The sequence below is a fragment of the Boleophthalmus pectinirostris genome, unplaced genomic scaffold (assembly GCF_026225935.1).
Source record: "Boleophthalmus pectinirostris isolate CB_2022bp ecotype Guang Dong unplaced genomic scaffold, ASM2622593v1 HiC_scaffold_15, whole genome shotgun sequence".
In the NCBI taxonomy this organism is placed as follows: domain Eukaryota; kingdom Metazoa; phylum Chordata; class Actinopteri; order Gobiiformes; family Gobiidae; genus Boleophthalmus; species Boleophthalmus pectinirostris.
In genome coordinates, this window is record NW_026571070.1 from 23,499,004 (window position 1) to 23,523,359 (window position 24,356).

General features: G+C 38.5%; 2 protein-coding genes across 2 annotated transcripts; one reads left to right on the forward strand and one right to left on the reverse strand.

Annotated features, from left to right (window-relative positions):
• Nucleotides 1-136: 136 nt before the first annotated feature.
• Nucleotides 137-16,942, reverse strand: esyt2b (extended synaptotagmin-like protein 2b). The gene is made up of 22 exons (XM_020935666.2): nucleotides 16,292-16,942; nucleotides 14,292-14,333; nucleotides 13,716-13,850; nucleotides 13,341-13,417; nucleotides 13,130-13,202; nucleotides 11,587-11,676; nucleotides 9,570-9,625; nucleotides 8,023-8,143; nucleotides 7,392-7,568; nucleotides 7,157-7,239; nucleotides 6,766-6,814; nucleotides 6,606-6,695; nucleotides 6,441-6,536; nucleotides 3,965-4,039; nucleotides 3,277-3,363; nucleotides 3,023-3,172; nucleotides 2,038-2,393; nucleotides 1,707-1,805; nucleotides 1,422-1,553; nucleotides 1,229-1,334; nucleotides 1,094-1,143; nucleotides 137-1,018 (listed from the first exon to the last, which is right to left on the reverse strand). Exons 1-22 carry the CDS (start codon nucleotides 16,694-16,696, stop codon nucleotides 952-954), a joined length of 2,616 nt encoding a protein of 871 aa, XP_020791325.1. The 5' UTR covers nucleotides 16,697-16,942; the 3' UTR covers nucleotides 137-951.
• A 603-nt stretch (nucleotides 16,943-17,545) lies between these two features.
• Nucleotides 17,546-23,457, forward strand: dync2i1 (dynein 2 intermediate chain 1). The gene is made up of 22 exons (XM_055151063.1): nucleotides 17,546-17,652; nucleotides 17,801-17,854; nucleotides 17,937-18,576; nucleotides 18,644-18,711; nucleotides 18,783-19,010; nucleotides 19,268-19,315; nucleotides 19,528-19,741; nucleotides 19,863-19,965; nucleotides 20,045-20,174; nucleotides 20,251-20,362; nucleotides 20,439-20,533; nucleotides 20,614-20,743; nucleotides 20,825-20,997; nucleotides 21,082-21,244; nucleotides 21,526-21,639; nucleotides 21,706-21,767; nucleotides 21,855-21,906; nucleotides 21,985-22,045; nucleotides 22,316-22,412; nucleotides 22,488-22,619; nucleotides 22,694-22,917; nucleotides 23,013-23,457. Exons 1-22 carry the CDS (start codon nucleotides 17,638-17,640, stop codon nucleotides 23,179-23,181), a joined length of 3,084 nt encoding a protein of 1,027 aa, XP_055007038.1. The 5' UTR covers nucleotides 17,546-17,637; the 3' UTR covers nucleotides 23,182-23,457.
• Nucleotides 23,458-24,356: the final 899 nt, after the last annotated feature.

The window sequence follows — 24,356 nt, forward strand, 5'->3', positions numbered from 1 at the left end:
AAGTACTGGATAAATTTAACAAGTTTTCATACAAGGCCTTCTGTCAGAAAAATACAACCTCTGAAAAAGAAGAATCATTTTGAAGTTTGGTACTTTTATGTCAAGATGTATAAACATAGAACTGTTGACAAGAGAAACCATTTATTTTCAAAAATTCATGAGGCATCATACCATTCAAAACCATAACAAGGCAAAATTACTTAGTGTTGTAAGGCACAGGATAGATAAATAAACAGTTTTAAAAGCTCAGACAGTCATTACTGCAATGCAAACATGTACAAGCCCGTCTGGCAAGTGACAGCCAAGTAAAATAAATAACATTTTGTCACATTTTGTTCAACTTGTTTTTGATGTAAAATCAATTCCATTGAAATGCACTATAGCCCTAAATATCTCTTTTCAGTGTCCAAGACAATATTCACAGATCTAGCATCTCACAGTCATCATTACAGTATCAAGCAGTATTTCCATTCTGTACATATTGTGCATTCATCAGTTGTATTCAAGCATAAAACATCAAAAAGTAAACAATCCGATAACACTGCATAACAATATCACAGGGAGACTTTTGCCAACATACATGATTGTTTTGTGTCCTTTGGTAAAGGTCTTGATACATAATGTAAAAGACTCACATTTTAACAAATTGGACAAAAGGCAATGCAATTTATACATATTTAAATTAAATTTGAATAAATAAATATATTTCCAAGAAACTTTTGCAAATTACGCTTTTTATATTTACACAAAACACTGAAAATAAAAGCAGTTAGTGTTCTTCAACACAATATGTTACAATACCTCAATTGTAATGTAATAGGAGCATTTCTTCAAATTTAAGAAATGTTTTACATGCTTAAAACCATAGAAAATTTTACAAAATAATAGATACATTTAAAATGATGGGCCCATAAATCAAACAATCATGTTAATACAGCAGAGGAACAGTGTTCACGTGAGGAGCGGATCTTGAATACTTCGGACACTTTGAGACAGTCCATCTTCACTCAGTTCATACCTATACATAAAATAATGCATTTTAGAAGCCTCTCATAAAATTACATATAAATAAAATGCAAACTAGCGAACGCACCAATTTGTCCATCCTTTGGATATATCTTCACCACTCAGATCAACCAGTGCCTGCAAATGTAAACATTATAATGTTAAGATAAGCATAGTGGCTTAGCAGTGGTTATGGTAGGGATATAGCAGCATTTTACTTTACCTTTCCTAAAAGCCCTCTGTGTTTAGAGAGAAGGCTGCCACCATTTTTAACAGCTACATCCAGTATCCTTCTGTGTAGTTCTACCATAGATACGCTAAACTCAAACCTAAAGGATTACAAAGTATTGCATTACACACAACACAAAACAAAGATACCAGTGTTTCCTCTGTCCTACACTTTTACCAGTACTTACGTTTGATCATAAACAGGATTCACAGTCCTCTTCATGGTGCCTGTTTTCCTTCTTCCTGTCCGGCTTTTGTCCGGCAGCAAATACAGACGAACAAAAGGATCTGAGCCATCTTTGGTGAAGGCAATCAAATTTCTGGAAGCACATAGAACAAAATTGTTGGACTCTGGTTTCCTCAAAGTCATCTTTATTCAAAATAATTTCTTTCTCTACAGCTAAATTAAAATCTTGTGCCAAAAGTGACACAAGCATTAGCTTGAAGTATTTTAAGAGAGATTTAAATCTTACCGACAAGAGTGCACCACCACAATGAGTTTATTCCGCTGAGAGCTGTGTCGAACCGTCAGCTGGACTTCACCCAGGGGATACTGGCCTGGGGCCGAGCCACTAAAAACACACCACACCACATCAGTCAGGGCAATGTCACTTTTAGAGGCAGCCTAGCAGCTAGAGGCTAGCTACACCTAATGTGTGTGCAAACCTTTTCAGAAAGGGATACCTAGTTTGACAAGAATGTAGATAAATAATTTAACAATATATTGTTTTGTCATTCTCTAAGAGCATATTGTACTACATAACATAGTTACATTATATACTATATACTATGAAGTCTAATTACTTTTGTAGATGGCGGAGTCTCTGTTGGAGCTCTTGCGTGGCAAAGGGTAGAGAGACGTCTGAGGCCAAACTGGGCGTGGACTCTTTATGAGGAAGGTGCTTCTGGGAGCTGGATATGCAGGTGCTGAGGTTGGAGGTACTTCGCAGAGGACTGGCCGAGTAAGGCTCTCCATCTCTGCAGTGGAGGCTGAGAGAAGATACAGCCATGCCTGGAGGAGGGGTGGGTGGGGGCAGGGTGGAGTCAGAAGATGCAGATAGTCTTTGGGTGGATGCTATATTTGGCTGTGCCGAACTGGACTTTCTGACGGTGACACCAGACGGCTGGTCTGAGCACCCCTGCTTCTCCAACGACAGAATCTGAAAGAGCAAAGTAAAGCATTAAATAATGCACACAAGTAAACCAGTCAAAGTACAAAGTACCCCTAAATAGTGAAAACAAAAAAGTCCTCAACTGGAATATACTTCTAGTAGTGGTCTTTATAGTTTATGAGATCAAATGCGTTCTCCATTCATCATAATGAGTGATTTTTTATTAGTGACCGGATCATTATGTCAGTTCTATATCCATATATATTTGTAGTGCATTTTATATGATATCTTGAAGGGCAAATAAGTTTACTTTGTATTGACAGGGATGAACATGCATGGTTTGTGTTAGCATGCAAGTCAATATTGGAGACCTACGCATGGATTTTGATGGAACAGATTTGCTTTGTAATCTATTGATTTGGTTTTGCATGGTCATACAAGTGCCTCCAATACACTAATGAGCCTCTGATGGGACAGAACTGCAAAACCAAGCACTAAAAAGATTCTGTGAAGTGAAATCTAATGTGATATTGTCAACTGCACTGTTATACTCCCTTATCATTACAAAGCATTACTCAAATTTGACATCACCTTACTTGCAACACCTGCCTTCCCCTGCTTCAAAGCCCTCACTTATGCAAGCTTGTCCAGAGAGGAGCAGTGTAGATCACTCTTACCCTCAGGGCCATCTTTAGTTTGACGGTGGAGCTAGGCCCAGAGTTTTTAAGAGCAAAGCACTGAGTCAGCGTCATGTCCTCCTCCACCAACAGGCTGCTCAAAGGCACCGTCAAGTTACCCAAAGTGCACTTGTGCTTGTCATCTTTTACCTGTGAATAAATGCACCATATTTCCTCTGTTAAGTCAGGGATATGGAACTTCAGCTCCAAACTCTTAGAAATAATAAATGTTATAACTTAGAATGAGTTATTACCTCCACCTCGAGCTCCTGTCTTCGAGGATTATGAACAAGGAATGAGAAACAGTCTTCCCACATGGGCTCCTTGGTCTTGTACCGAATCTTTATGAGTAGATATGAAAGCCATTCTTAGCCACAGGCTCACATTACAGCACATGTTTTGCTATGAGAATATTTACATTTAAAGGTACAATGTAGGGCAGCACAATACAACACATTTGAATCCAAAACACAATCACCAAGGCTGCAATTATTATCATTTAGATAATAATAAAAGATTGTCCCCTGTAAAGAACAAAACATCATGTCTTTGTAGAAAATCTTGTTGTAACTGTAGTGCAGACCTCTACAAACATATTCTGGAATGCATAGGATTCCTGTTTTAGTTTATTAGTTCATATTTCAGTCTCCTCTCAAATGTAAACACTACTAGAACTCTCCTTTTTAAACATATATTACAAAATAAATGGCTAATTTCAAAATTGTGTCCTAGTCCTATGTTATGAAATACTCTTAAATAAAAATACTTTAAGAACCACTATCAACCAGAGACTCACTGACAACTGGTGGCTATCTATAGTGAATAACATATTATAAACATACACAGACATACACAATAACAGGTATTAAAATGTGTTTGGTAAACCTTTTATCCAAACACCCGACAAAGCATTTATCATCTGTGTTACCTCCTATGACTCACCTTGCTCTCAAGTGTTTTGTGCCCTACTGTGAATTGGACATAGGGGCTGGGTTCACTGTTGCTCTTCTTTGCCGACTGTGGAGGATCAGAAAGAGAGGACATGTTCCATCCATTACAATATAACACATAATGAATGACAGAACACTGTAATCACCATCAACTTTGTGACATGCACATAGTGGGGTAATGGTCTACAGTTCAAAAATGAGTCACATTAGGATCTGATCTGACAAGTGGGGCTGCAGGCACTGGCTACGAGCAAGACGCGCTTTGTTTTCTGCTTTGTCTCTCATTCTAAATTTAGCATGTTGAGGTTTGGCAGCCATATATTACCGTGCCCTCTTTACAGAATAATAAAATGTCCACACGCATGCGGCTCTTCTGATGAAATATTGTGGCTATAACCTTTGTGTTAACCCCTCCAATGTTCTAGGAATAGTGGCTTCTGAAATAATACTTCCTTAATCCAAAACTAGATGAGGAAAAGGGCATGTGTCTTTGTAATGGTTTGACCAGAACTCTCACCAGACCATTTAAGACCTTGAGATATTGGGCTGTGGACCTTATTACACCTATGTTTGTCAGTCACCATACAGGTAATTCTTCTGTATTTCTTTTTAAGTCCATATTTGATAGGACACATGCCAAGCAGCTGTGTTACCACTGAAGATGCATGTGGTTGGTTAGTTTCACTTTGAATTAGCTACAGTGCAGTTACATAATACGAGACTACAAAGGAGTGCCACAGTGTTTAGAATGTGCCCACTGATTTCACAATATTTTACTAATAGGTACAAGAAGTTCTTTCATCTGACAACAGATAAAACTTGTTATGGTACTGGTTATACACCAATGACTATATGGCTACATGGCTACATCCTGCAGCAGGGAATTTTCCATTTTGCATCTCAAGACACTAATTTGTTTATAAATCTGCCTTGAATCCCATATGAAATGACATAGACTATAAAAAGTGGCACACATTTATTCCCCTTTCTCTTCAATAAAATATCTGTAGTTGTAAACACACTGTGCCAACAAAATATAATGTCAAATTAAAAATAAGTATACATGCAAGCAGGGTATAAAACCATGTACCATTACCCCCTTTGTAAAGAATAGCATACACAGAAAAGATAGTACACATTTATCAATAGGCATGCACATTAAGACTCATAAATAATGGTAAGCTAGATGGTGCACAGGGTGTGATGCATGCAGTCCATTTTTCCCACATTACCTTCAAGGCTTTAAAGACTGAGACTTGCTTCAACCCATCATGGGTGAAATCTGACAGGTTGCTCTTTAAGCCAAACAAGGACATTTTGGGGGAGAAAAGCACACCCATAGTTAGTTGGCCTGGCGGATTCCATAGGCTTAAGAAGCCAAAGAGAAATGGGAAAGAAACATTTGTATGGCACAGTAAACAAGAATGGGTTGTAAATGTAAATAATGGCCAGAGAAATGCTGGGGTAGTTGGCTCTGGGGAGCTAGCACACTGCAGAATAATGAGGGTCTTTCCTTCGGGAAATACTGAGGAGCTGTGTGACATTCATAACAAGCGTCACTGCAATCTTTCTATACTGCTACAACTATGCACTAATTGGCTTACAAATAGAGAAGGAGATTATTCTGTTCTCTGAGCAAACTACAGCTCTGAAATGTAAGCTGTGAATTGGATACTTAATTGATTTCTATGTTGGGTAAATGCACACTCCTTTCTCAAGTGTCTGCTTCTTGTTAATGGTTATTTATCACTCAGAATACAACCATTTCCATTACACAATATAGTAAAACCGTGCAACTAATACATGCTCTGAGAAATGGTTTCAAGGACATAGCACACCCCTAATGGTAGCACTATTAGAGTGCAAAGTACTGGTGGACTCACAAATCTTGCTCTGTACTCTGCAGTATTGCTTTCACAAAAAATTAGGCCAGAGGCTCTTCTCTCACTTAAGTTCCCACAGCCTAAGCTGCCAGTGAAGACGCTCTTGGGTGAGAAGGCAGGGGAGAGGAGAAGGTGGAATTAAAATGGCTGAAATGATTCATGAGACTTGCATTGAATGGCATTGTTGGCATATTTGAAACACTAATCCTTTACTCAAGATTTCATAGGTTATATAAACTTAATAGATGGCTTCAAAATAAAATGTGGATATATGTTTTGAGAATAAGCTTCCACAAATAAGAAAGTTGGTGCAGGCAGTTTTGATAGGGAAATTAATGTAAATAACAAAAGCAGCCACAAATAATTAAGCATTGTAGTGAAAAGGAAAACATGGACCATTTTGCATAGTGACCATTAATCCTCTCTTTAACAAAAAGCCTCAGTGGTAGATGTTACACAACTGGTTTTAATGTGGCTTATGTGGTTGGGGGCTTATAGTAATTACAGTACATTCTACTATAAATCATGAAATAAGTCTAAATAGTATAGTACTAATAATAATAAGTAAGTACTTTAGTATCTTACCGGTAAGTTTTTTGCTGAGTCCAAATAGACAACGAGCAGTGCAGATGATAGTCCATCATTAGCCAGGCTTGAATCTGCCCGCACACTTCGCAACACCTGCCAAAAAAACCCAAAAACATTTGAAAACAATTTAATCTTACACGGAAAAGCAATTTGGGGTACTACCTGGTCTAATTTCTCTGGAGTGTTGAGCAGAGAGAGCCATTCCAGTTTCAAATGGAGCTTTCCAGTGGGGGCCTCCTCTAAATCAAACCACTGCAACAACAATGACAGCTTTTAGTAAGAACAAAGCATATCATTCGTAATCATTAAGACATTATCTTACCTCATCAACCTTTTGCTCTTTGTACAACTCAGTCATATCAATCATCAGGCTGGACAGAAACACACAGTTACACACGTTTGTATGGCATAGACATAAAACAAATTATTATGAATGAAGTGGGGTTAGATATTGATTGTATGAAATGGTGCAAGTGCAGTGTAGTGTTACTGCCTCAGGGGAAAATCCATCAGACATGTCCTTGGGCTAAGACAGAGCCCACATTTCTAATTATACAGAAAGACCACACTACACGTGCATTCCATGTTTTTGTTAGACCAGGTTCCCTACTGTGTTATTCCTAACTGCTTTTGAGGACATTTGTCTGTACTCCTCTTGATTCCAGTGAAGCGCGTGATAAGATTAAAGTGGAAGAGGATATGAAAAAACACACCTCCCGAGAAAATCATCCTTGTCTGGGTCCTCGTCAAACAGCTCAATCTCCAGGTGCTGCCCGGAGTGCTCATACACCAGCGCCTGCACACCATATTGATGGCAGTTTAAACAGACAAGTCCAGTCGATAAACACATTACCAATGGAACTGCGTTAGGCAATTGCCCCTGTGAGTAACTAAGAGAGCAGTGCATGTTAAACAAATCTAATTGAGTGTTAGCATTGTTTAACTCACTTCGTAGACCTCATTCCATTTAGGGTCCAGAGTCTCCTTTATGGTCTTACTGTGGAACAACTGGTTGCCCACTTGCAGAATGCCATAAGGGTCAGACTTGCCCTTGATTAGTCCGCCGAAAAATGTATCTTTGATTTCAAGGTCTTGAGCTTCCAAAAAGTGAATCCGGAGAACTCCCTGTAGATGCAAAGCACTGTCTGTTGTTATTGGCTATAAACTATACCTTTACAACTATATTAATTTATAAAGGGAACAATATGCAGTGTGGAATGTGGTTAAATGTTCATTTTCTTTTAAATATGGATCAATCAAGGTGAAGCAACCATTACATAAGATCATTTTCAGTAGATTTTAAGGGCTGTGTCTGAATTGTAATGACATGGCCTTAGTGCATTGGGACCAAGTATTGCACCATTGCCATGGATACAGTTTATACTATTGCCTTGAGCTTCTCTTTAATCTATCTTGCAGTACAGGTTTGTACTTTTAAATGAAATAAAATATACATAACTATCTTTGCAACAGAAAAAAATCCAACAATAACATCCAAAAGACCTTCATGTACGGCCGTAAATAACAAGAGCTGAGCAACAGTCTCTCTGGTGATAAGAGCTTTGATTTGCACTGATACCTTTGGCATCGGAAAGCGTAGCTGGTCCAGCTCCACATCCCCCACCAGTGGGATAGTGATGCGATTGGGTAACACCAGATAATTGTAGATTATATCTTGAATGAGACTTTCAGAGAAGGAACTGAAGTACAAAAGGGAGAAAGGAAAGACAAGCACAAAGAAGCAATGAATTATTTACAAGACATTTGGGGTGCCCTTGGGTTATTAATATTCAACTTTTAATCTCATCCTAGTAAAGTATCACATTTAAAATCATACTACAAACAGGATTCTGTGCAAGCATGTTGCTGTTGCTTAAATCGCAAATCTGAACAGTTAGGGCAAAGCATATTCAGGCTTTTATTTTTTTCATTTTGTTGATGCAACCAATAAATTATAGAAAACTGTGGAATAATATGAAATATGAAATCCAAACTACACTTAAGCCAAACGGTTCACGTGCTTGAAAAATGTGCCAATATCACCTCGCAAAGCCCTATAATCCAGTCGACTTATAGAAGCTTTGGGACAGACTGTATTTGATTGCTTTTATACATCGGGACCTGCACCCTCAAGAACCTCTTTGAAATTGTTCATGATACTGTGATAGTATTCCACAGTGACAGCAACAGCTTGACAATATGACTGAGCTGTGACAAATGTTAGTAATCAGTTTCACTATTACGTTTCCCAAAAGTGAAGCAATTTTCTTCATTAGATTCTGGTGTGATTGCTGCTTCTCTGTATGGTAAGCGTTCATACACTTCATTATGAAACATTTCCAAGAAGGAAAGCACAAGAGATATTAGCTTCCAAAGACACTTTGAATAACATAAAGCCAGGATTGAAGCAGGCACAAACATTCATTTGATCGGTCCTGGGTTTATCTGCCATTACTGCAGGAGGCCGCTGCTCCTGTACAAACTGTTTAAAGAGCCTTTTATTCTCTTGGTGGCAGAGGGCTTTTTTCAAGCAGAGGAACAAGGCTGTTAACAGACTCGCTGCGTCAGCGATTAGTGCAGTGTTGCTGTAGCTCGCTGGTCTATTCATACTGGATCATTATTATATGGTAGACTGAAACACTCCCTTCAGTCATTTAAGGATAATAGCATTGCACTGTCGATAAGGTATCTGGGTGCCTTCTTGATTCTAAACTATTAACACGGAACGTTGCAGAGCCTCTGTCAGCATGTCTGTCATTGTTCCAGGGACATATGACTAGGAGCACTGAGCTGCCTTACACTATACATACATGCATACATGCATACATGCACTGGCTACTTGACATATTCATGTGCTGAGTGAAAGCAACTCTTTAAACTTTAAATGACTCTGCCCACACAACTCTCCACAAGAGGTAACACACGTAATATAAGTCAGACAGGATTAGCAAGAATTAATAAATTGTCACAGGTGCACTTCCTCATGGTCTATTTTCACTAACAAAGATGAAAAGCATGTTGGAAAACTGTTAACATAATAAATCAAGACCATATTAATCAAATTTACATTTTACAAAAAACATCCTAATTCCATCAATCAGAGAGATGTAGTTAAGATACACTTACTTGAGTCCAGGAATGTCCAGGATGTTGGTGAGGCCAGTCCAGCTGATATCTAGGAGCTAAGAGAAGAGCAAATGACTATAGTGACTGCACACTTAGGTTTATCATTTGCCACCCCTCTGATGCAGTGTGCACAGACCATTGTGTCTTTGCCAATAGATACACTTGATTAATAACAACTGGGACAGTGGCCCACACAAGTGATGGGGAATGAAGATAAATCAGAAACGTGTGCAGGTTTGGAAATGCAGAGCTGCTCTTCTTGCTGTGGTATCATCATATAACTTTGTACTGCTGGAAAATTATTTATTTTGGTTAATTCACTAAATTAGGCACAATGACCAAAAATATGTTGGTACTCTTGCTGCAAGGGATTACTTCTACAAAAGCAAACGACAATGTAATAAAGAATAGCTGAACAAGGAGAGTTTCACAAGGAACTGTCACCCTGAAATATTTATCAAAGCAGATGCAACAGCTTTTTCGTCCTATTATTTAAAAGTTCGATTTCAGAATCATTTTCACATATTCACTCTTTATATTGATGCCCTCAAGTTTATTAAAAAATATATATATATTATCCAAAATGTGTTATAGTAAAATTGCCTTGTTGCTTGGGCTGAATCTCCACAGATCTCTCCCAGAAAGCTTTGATCAGCGTCTGCCCACTAGCTCAGGAGCTACTAATGCTGCTTTCTTAATGAGCTTTCCCACCCTACTTGGAGCCCAAGTTGCTTACACTGCAGCAGATGCACAGGGTGCTACAGGGAAGTGGGGAACACTGCAGAGGCATGACTGATGTCCACAGGGAGGCTGTGTATCTGTGACTGAGACTGGTGCAAGGGGCACAACTCTGACTATCAGAGCTACTCATACTTCATTCATGTGGATTAGTGATATACAATAATAGACCTACTTATATATTGTATGTTTAGATGTGTTTGAAATCAGCTGATCATCCTTAAAAAATCCTCTGGCCTATCAACAATTATGTGAGTATGAGAAAACATACATTATTAGCCACCACATAATGTGCAACAAGGTCAAAGTGCCTGAAAATGTGGCAATTTCACTACAGAAATGAGAGAGTGGTAGTTATCTATGAGATATTAATTAGGCGGGATTGGCTCAGTCCCCCAGTGACAATGAATAGGGGTGATGAATGAATAGGTAAAGAAGATCAATACAGTATATAATGGAATTATTTTATACTAAGACACAAAGCATGATGCTGCATCAGTTAAAAGGGAAATGTCAACTGTTTGTTTAAAACAGTCACGTCTGCAAAGCCTTTACGACAACATTTTAATTATATTGCAGAGGATTGCAGTATTGAGATCACACACACAAATGCAGCCAAGGCTCTAAGAGTCTGTACTTCACACTGAGGTAAGGTAATCACAATTTGTGTGGAATTCCTAATCAGAGATAAAGTCAACTCAAGGTTGTCACATTTTCACAATATTGTTCTTATGATTTCTCATTTATTAAGATGAATGTAATGACTGTATGTATGCTGGAGTATTGCATGAATCACTGACTACATGTCCCTTGAGATGTGAGATTTCCCTGTTTGAGCTGAGAGCCTGGTGGAAGTGAAATCTGCCAAAGTAGGTCTAAGTCTTGATCTGTGGCTATTTAAAGCTCTGGTGTATAGGTCCACCGGGTCCTCCTGTTTGGTGTAAATCGGTCAAACACTTTTAAGCAGTTCAGCGGAGTCTTCTGGAACAGCAGTTGAAAGCAAAGATATATGGAATGAGTGTGGGAAATGATTCAGTAAGAAGGCAATGAGCAAATTGAAAGGAAAATGTTGCAAGTTGTTGCTGCAATGAAAATGTTTACAAAGATTATGGGCATTGAAACTAAATATAGAATTTAAATCTGGGCTTCTGCATCTGTATCATAATAATTAAACACATGTCATCTTCTCTAAGTGCTGATCTTGTGTTTTGAGGTGTTCTAGCAAATAGCTACTTGCAAATACAGGAGTCAGTTAGTGATTCTCTGCATCAGGACTCACTGGTTTCTTGATGAAGAACAAAGACAATGCTCCAACAAGTGGGATATCCCCCAGCAGTGGCTCCATCACCACCCTCAGCACACCGTGGACCTATGGAAACACAGGAGGGACATATTACAAGCATGACCGGAAAGCAGCTGACACCATTTCTAAGCTGACATTTCTCCACTAACACTGGCATTGTGCACAACAAGAGTGGAACATGAATGCAGCCCTGACTTTACAGCTGCCCCAGTGTCATCCCCCCATCCCTTCTTCACGTATTACAGCAATTACACGGCTTATGGTGTCAAGACAAGTCATGTGGCTTTCTCAGCACAGCTGTTCGTAAATATGCAAAAGAATGAACTACCCAACATCAAATTAAATTGTTAGTGAAAGCTAGGTTCAAGGAGAAAGTCAATTATCCATTTGCATATAAACTGTCTTTGTAATCAACCATTTTTGGCAAAAGGAGTTTAGTCAAAATTTCAAACCACACTGAAAAATTATACTTCTTTCATTAAAAAAAGACAAGTCAAAATTTAAAAAAATGTGCTAATGGTTAATGTGGATTTCTGTGTGTAAACCGGTTTTAAGTGAAAGAAGTCATGCAAATGTGTCAGTGACAAAAGTGTACATGAGCTCTCCGTCATTTGTTTATACCCAGCTTTAGGCAATAGTAGTGCAAATGCATCAAGTGCAAAACAGCAGTGCCTCATAGGAAGAAACTCATAAAAGACTTCTTATAAATAAATAATTCATGTAGTAGAAAAAAAAAAAAAGATAACTAGAAGCAAAAATCGATATGGGAAATTTTAATGCATATACGACTTCTTGGAATAGTGTGAAGAGGGTATTTATCTTGTAGTCATGTACAACAATAGTCTGTTACTAGATAATAAGTATTTGACCTTACTCCCCATAAAGCTGGGAGTAACCGAAGCTCACTGAAGTCAAACGCACCTGCTATGTGTAATGCAGGAGTGTGAACTGACTGGACCATTGTGTTATTGGCTCATAAACTTCATCACGGTTACAGGCCCAAGTTATATAACAGGGACAGTGTGAAACAAAAGTCTCCAAGGGGCATACCTAACATCACCCGGTCTCCAAGGAGCTGCACTGATTGTTTTCATAAGTTCTCCTACAACACAGTGGAGAGCCAACACAAATAGAACTAACTTGAGAGGCAGGGGGATTAACAAAGAACAGAATATTATGTTTACATGTTTTATGACAGCTCTGCCTGCCACAGTAAACACATAACTAAGTGGTATCTTCATAGGTCATCTTTAAAAAGTTTAACTTCTTACTTGTTTCATCCCCTAGTTTGCAAGAATCTTAAAAAAATACAAGTTTCACAAAATATTTTGACAAATGCTTTGTCAAACGCCTCTCTATCCAAGGCCAAATCTCTTGAATAAGAGAAGACAGAAAAGCCCTTTAGCCAGAGTCCACGTTACTTTATATCTTATTTTCTCACCCCTGTAAAGGTTAAGACAGTTGGAGAGAGAAAAGGCATTTATTTTAAGAAGCGCAAATACAAAGGGAAGTTCCTCACCTGAATGCTTTTAATTCCAGCTTTGCAGTAATACCGTTTGATGTCCACGTCAATTTCTGTGTTTCCGACAAAGCTGAGGGAGAACGCAAATGTAAGAAACCATCCACTTCAAAGGAATTTTCATGGGGTTTTCTATGATGTTTTCTTATTCTGCTTTTACATTTGAAACTATGGATGAAAGCTGTGATTTCTTTTTTACAGTCACACCCACCTGATTTGGAGATCCATAATGATCTGGCGTTTATCCACATTTTCAGAGTAAACCTTGACCCCGTTGACCCGCAGGGGCTACAATGTAACAGAACAAACCATTATGGGTGCTTGAGTACTAGAGTCCACCACCAGCACAGCTATGACACTATGGCCCCACGTGGCTGAGCACAAGGTTGACCCGTCTGTTAATAACTCCACATGGAAACTATTTAGGAAACAAGCATGCCTCCATGGCTGTGTGCTGCTGGCCTGTGTAGGTTCACGCTCTATATTCCACACACCCTCGACTGCAGCTGTCTCACAGGCACCTGCTCTGACTGTCACATGACCAGTGTAAATGCAGCCTGGGAGTGGGGCACTGTGGGAGCCTTACTTTGTCTCCTATATCCACTTTCGTGAAGCAGAAGGTACTGAGGTGAGCATTGGAAGCCTTCACACTGGGCTCAATCGTCTCGTGGAACAACTTCTCCACAAACTGTGAGATGTATGGCCACATCTGTTTGACAGTCTGTGAGGGGTCAGAAAAATAAACTATTACATTGTTTTAAGCAGATAAACATTCACTATTTGTTTTTTGTGCCCTCTGTATCATATGTATTCATCTTCCTTTGTGAATCATATGGTTATTGCAAATATTTTTAATCTAGTTCTGAGAAAAAACAATGGTGTCAGGACAGCTTCCATGAAGTTGTAAATAAAACTTTGATAATGATAACTAGATCACGTCTGTTGAAATCGAAAAAACAATTTCAAATTTTCATCTGGGTGGTTGCTAGGGAGATTAAGTTAACGCATTCTCAGTGCAGCTGCAGAAACGTTATAGCATCTTGGGTTCAGTGGCAGCTCAATATCACCAGCCCAGGGGAATCGACTAAGGCCAGAGGAGGACTGACAAACATTACATTTACTGCAGTTTTGCACAAGGGGAAACCCAAGATGACTGTATTACCTTGTTTATCCATTCCACTCGTTCTACATCTGGGAAGTGGACCTAGAAAGCATAAAAGCAACATGAACATGACTAGCAAGGGAATGCATGAGAGCAATATTGCTACTTCATAAAAAGTAACAAAAATTTTGCTTGAATAGTCTAACATTACAAGGTTATGTAGCCTCAGTTTCTTTTGAAATAATGTATTGCACTGTTTATTCTACTGCAGATGGTGTTCAATTTGTCATTACATTCTAATTAAACAGACAGGCAAATGGACAAAGGGCATTCAATGGTTAATTTGTTAGAATCTGACTAAAGGATAGTATTGATTTTAGTATTCCCATCTTATCATGTCTTATAGAAGAGCCAGAGCAGGGTCAAAGCTCTAATTTACTTTGATCTCATGTTATTTCATAAAAAGCAGGTATCCAGGTATAAATCTAAACTCGTGTTCAACATTTCTTCTGTTGAATGAAGTAAATGAGAAACTGATTTCACAAATTATTCTTGAATTGAAATGTTCTGAAATGAAATGTTGTGAAGAGCTGGTGTGGGTACTGGCGATGTATAAAATTGGTGTTAACAGCTAGAGACAGCTCTAGTCCTCATGGAGGATGCAGGAGTGTTTATTCTGCATGTGTGTGTCAAAGAGAACTGAGAGTACAATTTCATAAGACAGCTTTCAGCCTCTATCTCGGCTATACCCAAGACAAAGAATAATAATCCAAAAGACATGAAGCTGTTTAAAATAATACAGATGACCTGTTTAGCTTTGTGTTTATAACTGAAATATGCATAGTCTCGACTGGAGACTCCTTTGAATCAAAGTGCCTTTTTCAGTACTTGATTAAAACACAAAGTAGAAGCACTGTGGAGTATCTAATTAGATCTGTGTCTACAAGCTTACACACACAATTCCTCTCTGAAATTTAGTCAGGCTTGAACAAACAAGAAGGATTAAAAGTAGTGCAAATAATGTCAGTCAACCTTTTGTCTTTTAATTGCTCTATACTGTAGGGATTTTAGTTATTACCTTTAATGCCATATGTAGTCATGGGGGACATACAGTTAATTAATCAAGCCATCAAATAAAACAGAACACTAATTTAACAAATTGGATAGAGGGTAGTGAGAAATGCAGTCTCATTTAAAGATAATGTCTGCCTGCTGGGTGGAAGCTGTCACAGGTCAGGATTTAGAGGTCTAAGTGGTAGAAATCCACACTGATGATAGCAGAGCACTATTGATGCTCAGTTTATCAGTCCAGCAGTGAGTTGATAAATGACTGTACAGACCAGTGAGATGTAATGCCATGCAGTGATTGCCCTGACCATTCAGGAGTAGAAAACACACTGTATATGCACCAGCCATAGCCTCTACACCTCATTTTAACAAGCACAATGCATCATCTGCCATGTGTCAGCAGAATGTTCCCGGCACATGAGGTGGTACTAAACATCATAAACAGTGGAGAGATATTTCATGAAGAGGATGCTCTCATCTGCAGAACACTTCAGTCATGGCTTTGCTACAACTTAATTACATCATATAGGTGGAGGTGCATATGGTCACATCTATAACAATTTTTTTAAAAGCATAATAAGCTTGAAATATAGTTTTACATTCACAATTTTCACAGTCACAGTTCTATAGACTTTTCCATTGCATTCATATAGGAATGTATCTAGCCAATCTTATCAAGATAAAGACTGATAATGTGTTGTGGTCATGTATAGGAAGTTACTAGAGATACCACTCTGTAGCCAAAAATAACATAAGCTCTGAGAGCATGTTTCCTCTGTAGCATGGTGTCTGGTATACCATTGTACCACGCTGTATTTAGACTTGGGGCTCAGTCTAAATTCACTGTTGGGGGGCACAGCTGCTCTATCACAGCTTTACAGCTCAACTTAGCTCCTCCTGTTCTTGTCATTTGTTTTTTTTCCTGGAAACTCCAAAATATGTTTCACCTACACAGCAGGTGCATTTCAGAGGAAGAACAAAATAAAACTTACCCATGATGGTAGATCAGACGTTGTAAGACTCTTCACACCCCTTTCCTCCTGCTCAAAGAAAGAAAGTGCCCGGTGCAATCTGTTGTATTTCCTCCCTATGATTCTTCTCCACCAGAAAAAGATAACAAGTCCTATCAACAGCCAGCTGAAGCTAAACTCTAAGTAACCCAATGCGTAAATGGGAAATATCAAAACAAATGTCTTCACGAAATGGGCCCAGGTATGTGTGAGGTCGCTGGCAGAAGACATGTGGCTATGTCCTGGTATGTCCTCCGTTGAAGGCTGAGGAAAGTTCGGACTAGGTGGGACGGGGTTCGGCGAGGTGTGTCCATTCTCCTTTTGAGCTGTTGGGCTGGCATTGTGTGAATGGGCTCCTCGCACCGCAGTCATGCTGTCTCTTGACATCTCTCTTCAGTGAGACAAATGTGGGTAAGCTAGGATGACAAGAATCCCATGTGCCAGTGGTCCAACGCTGTGCCTTTGGATCTCACGTTGGCTCACCTGTACTACGCCAGCCCATGACCGTCGTACAAAGCGCAGGCATTGACCACTCTAGTGTCCGCTACTTGTGTCAATCCCCAGGTCCTCCTCTTCACGTGAATTCATTGTTTTGGGTGTATCGGTCTGCTGATCACTCCACTCCACGGTACTGTCTGCCCTGCCTCTGCCCACAAGGGGTAAGAATGCTGATTTTCCAAAAGCGCACCCGGGATCCTGTTTGGTGCGCTCCCTGTGGTGTAAAATAAATCGTTAAAATACCGCCACCTGGTGTGTGGCAAATGTAAACGCAATCGTTTACATTTGCCACACAAACAACATTTGCCACGTTTACATTTGCCACACATTACAAAACAGCTTTAGAAACACGTGTTTATACAGTCAGTGTTTTAAACCAGATAATTCGATAGACAAATAGGTGACAGCAAGAATTTTATGAAATTATCTAGCAATAATCGATTTGACATATATACGGAGGCAGAATCAGCTATTTCGTTTAGTGCCTGAATACCGAAGAAAAGTAAACATTCACTGTATATGTTTGATAGTGTATATTTATGGATTAATTTATTAAATTTAGAGATAGCCTCACATAGGATCTCTCTGCATAGATTTTCTCCGATAATCTATTATTTTAGCCTGGTTGCTATAACAACGAGCTCTTGAGCCTGTGAGCGCTCAGGTTCGATTAACTGTACTGTTGTCAAGGCCAAACAGACGCGTTCACCTTGGTTTCACCGCATTGCGCATGCGTATTGTGGATTCACTGTCATGGCGGCGTCATTACAAAAATATGAGCTTGGTTTTAGCATTTAACGAACTATTTAAGAACGAGCGAAGCTTCTAATATGCACACTGAAAAGGTAGCTATTATTTTGCTTTATTTATCTGTCAAAAGTGAACGAAAAGAAAAGTATTATAGTTACATGAGTTTTCGTTGTCGATCGTTGTTATCTTACATTAGGCTACTGAATGCCTGAATCCGACTTATTGGTTGTTTACCTTTTCTAGAAAAGATCCAAGGAGGACACATGGAAAGCAGCAGATCTGAAAAGATACATTGCAGTAAGTTTTGGGGATTTGAACAAAATAAAAATAGAAACAAGTCATTTAATTTTGGATGTCATCTTTATTTGTTTGGTTGTAGGAAGGGGCACACGGAGATGGGAGACGAGGAGATGACGGACGAAGTCGTGGGGAGTCTTTACAGAAACACTATAAGGAGTCCAGAAGGGAAGGAGATAAAGATAGAGATTTCTATACTGGAGGCAGAGAAGATGGAGATGAGGTGTACAGACATGTTGAAAGAAGAAAAGAGGGTTCACGAGACAGACGGAGTGATAGAGAAAGGGACATAAGAGAGGAGAGGGATAAAGACAAGGAGAGGAGGAGAGAACGAGACCATGACCATATCATAAAACCTGATAGGAGAAGAAGGGATCAAGAGGAAACACAGAACAGGGAAAGGGATAGTCACCGCCAAAGAGAAAAGGATAAGGTAAAAGACAAGTACACAGATGAAGAGAGGGCAAGAAGGAGGCAGGAACTTGAGAAAGAAGTAAGGAAAGAAGAAGGAGACCAGGAATACAAGCATTACAGAGACCCCCGGAGTCATGTGAAAATTGACAAAGGTGGGTCTGAATACAATGATAAATACAACAGGGAGCGAAGAGAACGACATAGAGAAAGAGATAGACAGGGAGAAGAATATGCAACCAGCAGGAGTGAAAAAGGGAGAAGAGAAAGGCATACAGAGAGAAAGCAGTCTGAACACCATGAAGGAAAAGGTATGTTTGTTATTAATTCAATTGTGGTAGTCAAGGCAACAATTGTAATTGATTTATTTTCATTTAGACTATCAAGATTATCGCAGAAAAGACAAAGATGGCAGAGAGAGAAGACACAAAGAACGAAGACATCATGTAATTTTGTACCATTGTTGTTTTGTGAATATTTCAATTGGTTATAATATAAAGCTGTTTTCTCTGTTAAGGATGAGAGGCAGAAGCATCACAGTGAATACAGAGAGCATCGAGATCGGAAGAGGACAGAGGAAGAGGTCAGGCATCACCGCAGTGACAGAGAGGAAGAACCTAGAGGGGACAAACACCGAGAGAAAAAACATAAAGAGGAGAAAGACCTTAAAGAAAGGACACAGGAGACAGACAAAGAATTACAGCAAACCAGGTTAAGTCACTCACAGGAAGCTGAAGAAACAAAGGTAGGTCTGGAAGCTCTTATCTACAGCTTTATATTTTATATATCTTTACAGATAAGAATACCAATAATATTTGATCATCATTTCTTTTTATCAAATGTTAGCCAAATAACATTTGATGAAAAGAGATGTTGTGATGCCACCCAGTGTTCAAAATAATTATTGCATTTACTGAGTTTACATTTCATCTTGAAGTATCACAAACAAAAACAGCAATGAAAGGGTTTTCCTTATATATATATTTTTTACTGCTGTTACAGATTGTCAATGAAAATGAGCCAGAACAGGAATATGAAGATGACTTTGAGGTAACTACAACACTATAATCTGTATTAATATTATATTTGATTGCACATAACCTACTGTTATGCACTTACAATGCATGCTCATACTTTGCATTTTCAAGAAAGTGGTGAGTAATCCATTATGTTATTTTATTTTGAAGGCTGACTTTTAAAAATAATTGTTTGCGGTGTTACATTGCTCTTTTTTTGCCTCTAATATTTTCAACTATTCTTAGGAATATGAGGATGATTTTGAAGAACTAGATGAAAGTGAAAATGAAGATGCAAAGAAACAAGAATTAGTGGAAGATAAAGAAGAACTTTCACCAGAGAAAAGAGAAGAGATAAAGGCCATTCAGAGAGCCATGGATGAAGAAAACAAAAAGGTTGGAGCTCTTTCCAGACAGAATACCACAGAGATCGAGGAAGAAAGACCTAAATGGTCCAGAGGTAAATTATACATTCATCTACTTTTGGTTTTATATGTTCTGTACAGTAATGTAATAATTTTCTGTCTGTATTGGGATACATACTATCTTATTGATTGATGATTGATTGATGTATTTTGCAGAATCAGAGAGGACTGAAAGTCAGACTCCTCAATGTGGAAAATTTATGGACTTCGTAGCAGCCAAACAACGAGAAGTAAACAAAAAAGTTGCCACAAAACAAAAGTAGGTACAAATGTCAACTTCATAGCACCTCTGGGTATTTGTGCATTGTTTACTTAATATTATACTTTTCACCTCATAGGAAACGTGGCACAGAGTTACTCCGACTGATTGATTTGGATTTCACTTTGACATCGTCCCTCTTGGATTTACCTCCAGTGAATGAATATGACATGTACATAAGAAATTTTGGAACAGCAAATACTAAGCAGGTAAATTAATTAATTTAAATTGACACAATAATAAACACCAAAACAAAATATAACTAAAACAATAAAATACTTTTAGGCTTATGTTCAATGTAATGAAGATAATGCAGACCGAGATATCCAGACAGAAGAGATAGAGCTGTGTGAGAAATGGACCCAGCATCCGCAAGAGCATAGTGGAGCTTGTGGTGGTGAGAATTTATTTTAAAAATCAGATACACTAAACTAATTTTGATTAGGTTGATTATGTATTATCACTATTTTTAGATCCAAACAATTCCTCTAAAGCGAGAGATGGAGCCCTCAACGAACTGAATATTGATTCCAAACGACTGACAACATTTTTACAATCAGCTTCACAGGTTGTTCTTATCGTCATGTTTTATTATTGTTATATCCCAATTACCCAGCTAACAAGTTTTTTTTTTTTTTTTACATTAAGGTCATGATTGTGTTATTAGAAGAAGACCAAGCTGAGAGAAATTCACTCAGAAAGTTGAACACTCAAACCGATGTTCTATCTTTCAGTGATGGAAGTTTACAGCTCAATACAAAGTTGCCTTTTCTTCTTGGTACCAGAACATGTACAATCTTTTTATTCTACCACCTAAAGCACGACAAGGAAATTCAGGATGTTTTATCTTTACCCTTAGGTCGCCACATAAGCCTGATTCATTTTTCTGAAGTCCAAAAACACACCATGATATCTGTTCATACTACAACAACTAAACCAAGTGCAGTGCATTTAGATAACCATACTCTCATCTGCATATGGAATATATGGGAACCATCAAGACCACAAAAGATTCTTTTGTATGAATCTGAGGTATTTCTCTCATGCAGTCTGCTTATACTGTATTGCATCTGGGTTATGCTGTGAATTGAAATGTGACCTTTGCATTTTATTCAGGTGCAGTGTTGTTGCTTTAGTCCTGGGAAGGCCACTCTAGTATTTGCAGGTACTACAGTGGGCTCCGTAGTGCTGTGGGACCTGAGGGAACACACAAGCAACCATCACCAAATGACCATTGGAGGTGATGAGTGGACCTTCAGGCAGCCTTCCTTTTCCACTGGTTTGTCTCAATTTTCATACAAAGAATTCAGATTTGTGTGACTTGCTGAAGACATGTAAGCAATTAAATTCAGTAATTGCAAATCAGAGCTGATTGCATATTTTCTACAGTCTTTCTCATTTATTTGCTCCTGTATTTGATGTCAGAATCTCAACTGAGAGAAATGTATCTTTTAAGAGTTATTCGCGCATGAGTATTGTCAATTTCCAGTTCAGAGGCCATGCCATTATGTAACTGCCATGCTGATTCCGTGTGTGCTGGTATCTGTGTTGTCATCACAGACGCAGTCATGTCAGCCTCAGGACATTTCTCAACTGTTATGTCTGTTGAAGTGGTGCCTTCTGTTGTAATAAGAGGGCAAAGGTCAGAGGTTTCCCTCTGGACGTCTGAGGAAGGTATGGGGAAAATCATGTGCTACACAATGCATACAGCTCTCATTACTGAGAACTATTTTATTTCAGAAGCGACTGGATTGTCATTTCAACTGGCATCTCTTGATGAAAGTGGGATTTTAAATTTCTGGGTGAGTTGTGAAATGTATGTTAATAAACATGTTTCCTAAAAGGTTATTTACAATTTATAACTATTTATTAACATTCCTTTTTATTAGGTGGTGGTGGAACTTCCAAAAGCTAATGAGGCAGGCTCCCAAACAGATTTAGGTAGCCAGATCTTTTCTACATAGATTACTAGTTTTACAAACATGTATGAGCCAAGGTTTCTGATTTCTTACCATGCAGGGCTGAGACCTGGTGGTAAAGTTAAGCTCCTTCACAGCTCCTCTCTCTCAGTTGTTGACAGGTAAGAAAGACCAGCAGTTTTTCATGACCATTCATCAGTGCCATCTACACTGCCCAAAATACTACTCAGTATTATAGCTCAGTGGAACACAGCTGCTGTGATGTATCTATCTTGTTTGTGATGCACTCTAGGAAAATCTGTGCTATTTTTTGCACAGTGTGAATGTGAAACTGTGTCATAGTCCATACTCATTTTGTTTTGGGGAATGTTGCAGCTTCTGACCTATGAACTGCTTTGTATTTTCCATATTCTGCCTTTGTCTCCTTTCAGAATGTCCCACAAAGCAAACAAGTCAACACCTCTGCAGACACTTCAGCTAAAGTTTCTTCCAACAGACTCAAATCATTTCTTCATTGGTACTAATATGGTAAGTTGTTGGACATGTGGTACACCATAGAGGACAACCACCTGATTTAAAGTTTTCCATTTTATTATCTTATAGGGTATTGTCCATCATGGCACAAGTCATGGTTTAAAAGCTTTGCCTAAGTCCTACAGATGTCAGGAAGGCGATGAGAAACCCACTGATATCAGCTCGGTTAGCTTTTCACCCTTCAGACAAGATTTATTTTTGGTAATTAGTCTAATGAACATTTTATAGTGTACTGTCAATTTGTTATTTTAAGTAATGTACTCTGTTCCTCCTAGGTGGGCTGTGGGGATGGCTGCATCAGGTTGCATACTGTTAGCCAAGAAAAGCCTTTGATTGAGTGGAGAGATGGCTGTGCAGGGCAGCCAGTGGTCTCTGTGCAGTGGTCTCAAACCAGGCCTGCTGTTTTCAGTGTACTAGATTCAGCTTCAAACATCTACCTCTGGGATCTGCTGAAAAATGAGACAGAACCTGTGATGATTGAAGGCACGGGAAAGGACAGGTGACATACATTTATGAATCAGTTCTTTTTTCTTTTTGTACTCTTTTAACTCACTCTTTACTCTCTTTTAATACTGTAACTGTCTTTGTTTACAGAGTGACAGCCATGGCTTTGTTTGGAGACTCAGGACAACAAAACACATACTCAGGAGTGGCACTTGCACATGAATCAGGGAAAATAGAAATTCAGTATTTCACAAACAATTTTACAGTGTCTAGTCTTCCAGAAGTAGAAAAGTTAAACAGTTTGGTAGAAGTTATCTAAAATATGTGTATACAATAATATACACTGTAATTTATATTTTGTACCTGTCCTCTAGTTATTTCTTTTGGCTTTGTCCTTGTGCCTTTTTATACACATTTCCTATTATAAGGTTGGTGAGAAATATTGTAAATATTGTAATATAACAGAAATGGTCACATTTCATGGTAAACTGATGGGTGTAACCTACATGTGTAAAGGTATTGTAAATTGTAAATATGAGAAAATGAATATAAATAGCCTAATAGATGTCTATTTTGTATGGGGGAAAAATAAAATAAAATAAAATACTGACACATGTTTACCGTCGTTTTGAGTTGCTGTTACTTAGTTACGGTTGCCCAGTGTTACAGAAAGGTCTCTGCTCTGATTTGTGTACCTTGCAAACTGAACTTGTTTGCGCAGGACATTTTCGACATTAATGGATAGGTGTGACTTCCAGGTAAGTAACTGTAGGTCCCTTTGCGTGTTCTTTCAGTTTGCAATATTAATGCGTTCGTTAAAGCAACATTTCTCAGCAGAAATGCAAAAAAGGATTCAAATGAAGCTCTTGTAAAGTAAAAAAAAAATGGTGGCCACAGGTGAGCAAAGTAGAACCACAACACTGGTGCTCCCAAATGTCAGTCATGCACTGTTCAAAAGCGACAGATCTGCGAGCTTCGCCAACAAAACCGCACATGAGAAAAGGAGGATACAGCACGTGGGTACACCGTTACTATGCCTGTATGCATATATTACTTATATTGTGGCTATGTAATAATATCTATAAAATGCCTGCATGTTTTGGCTCTACTAGGATGTAAGTTTTCATGGGACTTCTAAGAAGTCAGATCTAACATGTCTCTTAGAAGGAACAGTAAAATGCACCAAGCCAAAGCCTCATAGAACAAAGGAAATCAAGAAAGAGGCCTTTGCTAGATATATGAAAATAATATACAGAGTTCCTCATGATATTAAGGTATTAAGGTCTAATATCTATTCTATTCAATACATTTTAGGTGGCTATCTCAAAAAATGTTTTCCACAGGTGGACTTTGATGAAGACTCGGATGAGACTTCATTTGAGCCAAAGTTTAATGTGATCACACCGTATATTCCTCCTGTAGTTGAAGATACTCCTCTGTCACCTACAATTAGTCCAGTTGTTAAAGCAAAGAAAAAGAAACAACGGGTAAAAT

Coding starts and splice junctions, on each gene's coding strand:
- esyt2b (XM_020935666.2), bottom strand. CDS start 16,696: ATGTCAAGAGACAGCATGACTGCGGTGCGAGGAGCCCATTCACACAAT. Junction 6,815..7,156: donor AAGGATGATTTTCTCGGGAG/GTGTGTTTTTTC, acceptor GTTTCTGTCCAG/CCTGATGATTGATATGACTG. Junction 6,696..6,765: donor AAGAGCAAAAGGTTGATGAG/GTAAGATAATGT, acceptor TTGTTGTTGCAG/TGGTTTGATTTAGAGGAGGC.
- dync2i1 (XM_055151063.1), top strand. Junction 19,011..19,267: donor AGGAAGCTGAAGAAACAAAG/GTAGGTCTGGAA, acceptor CTGCTGTTACAG/ATTGTCAATGAAAATGAGCC. Junction 20,175..20,250: donor GAACAGCAAATACTAAGCAG/GTAAATTAATTA, acceptor AAATACTTTTAG/GCTTATGTTCAATGTAATGA.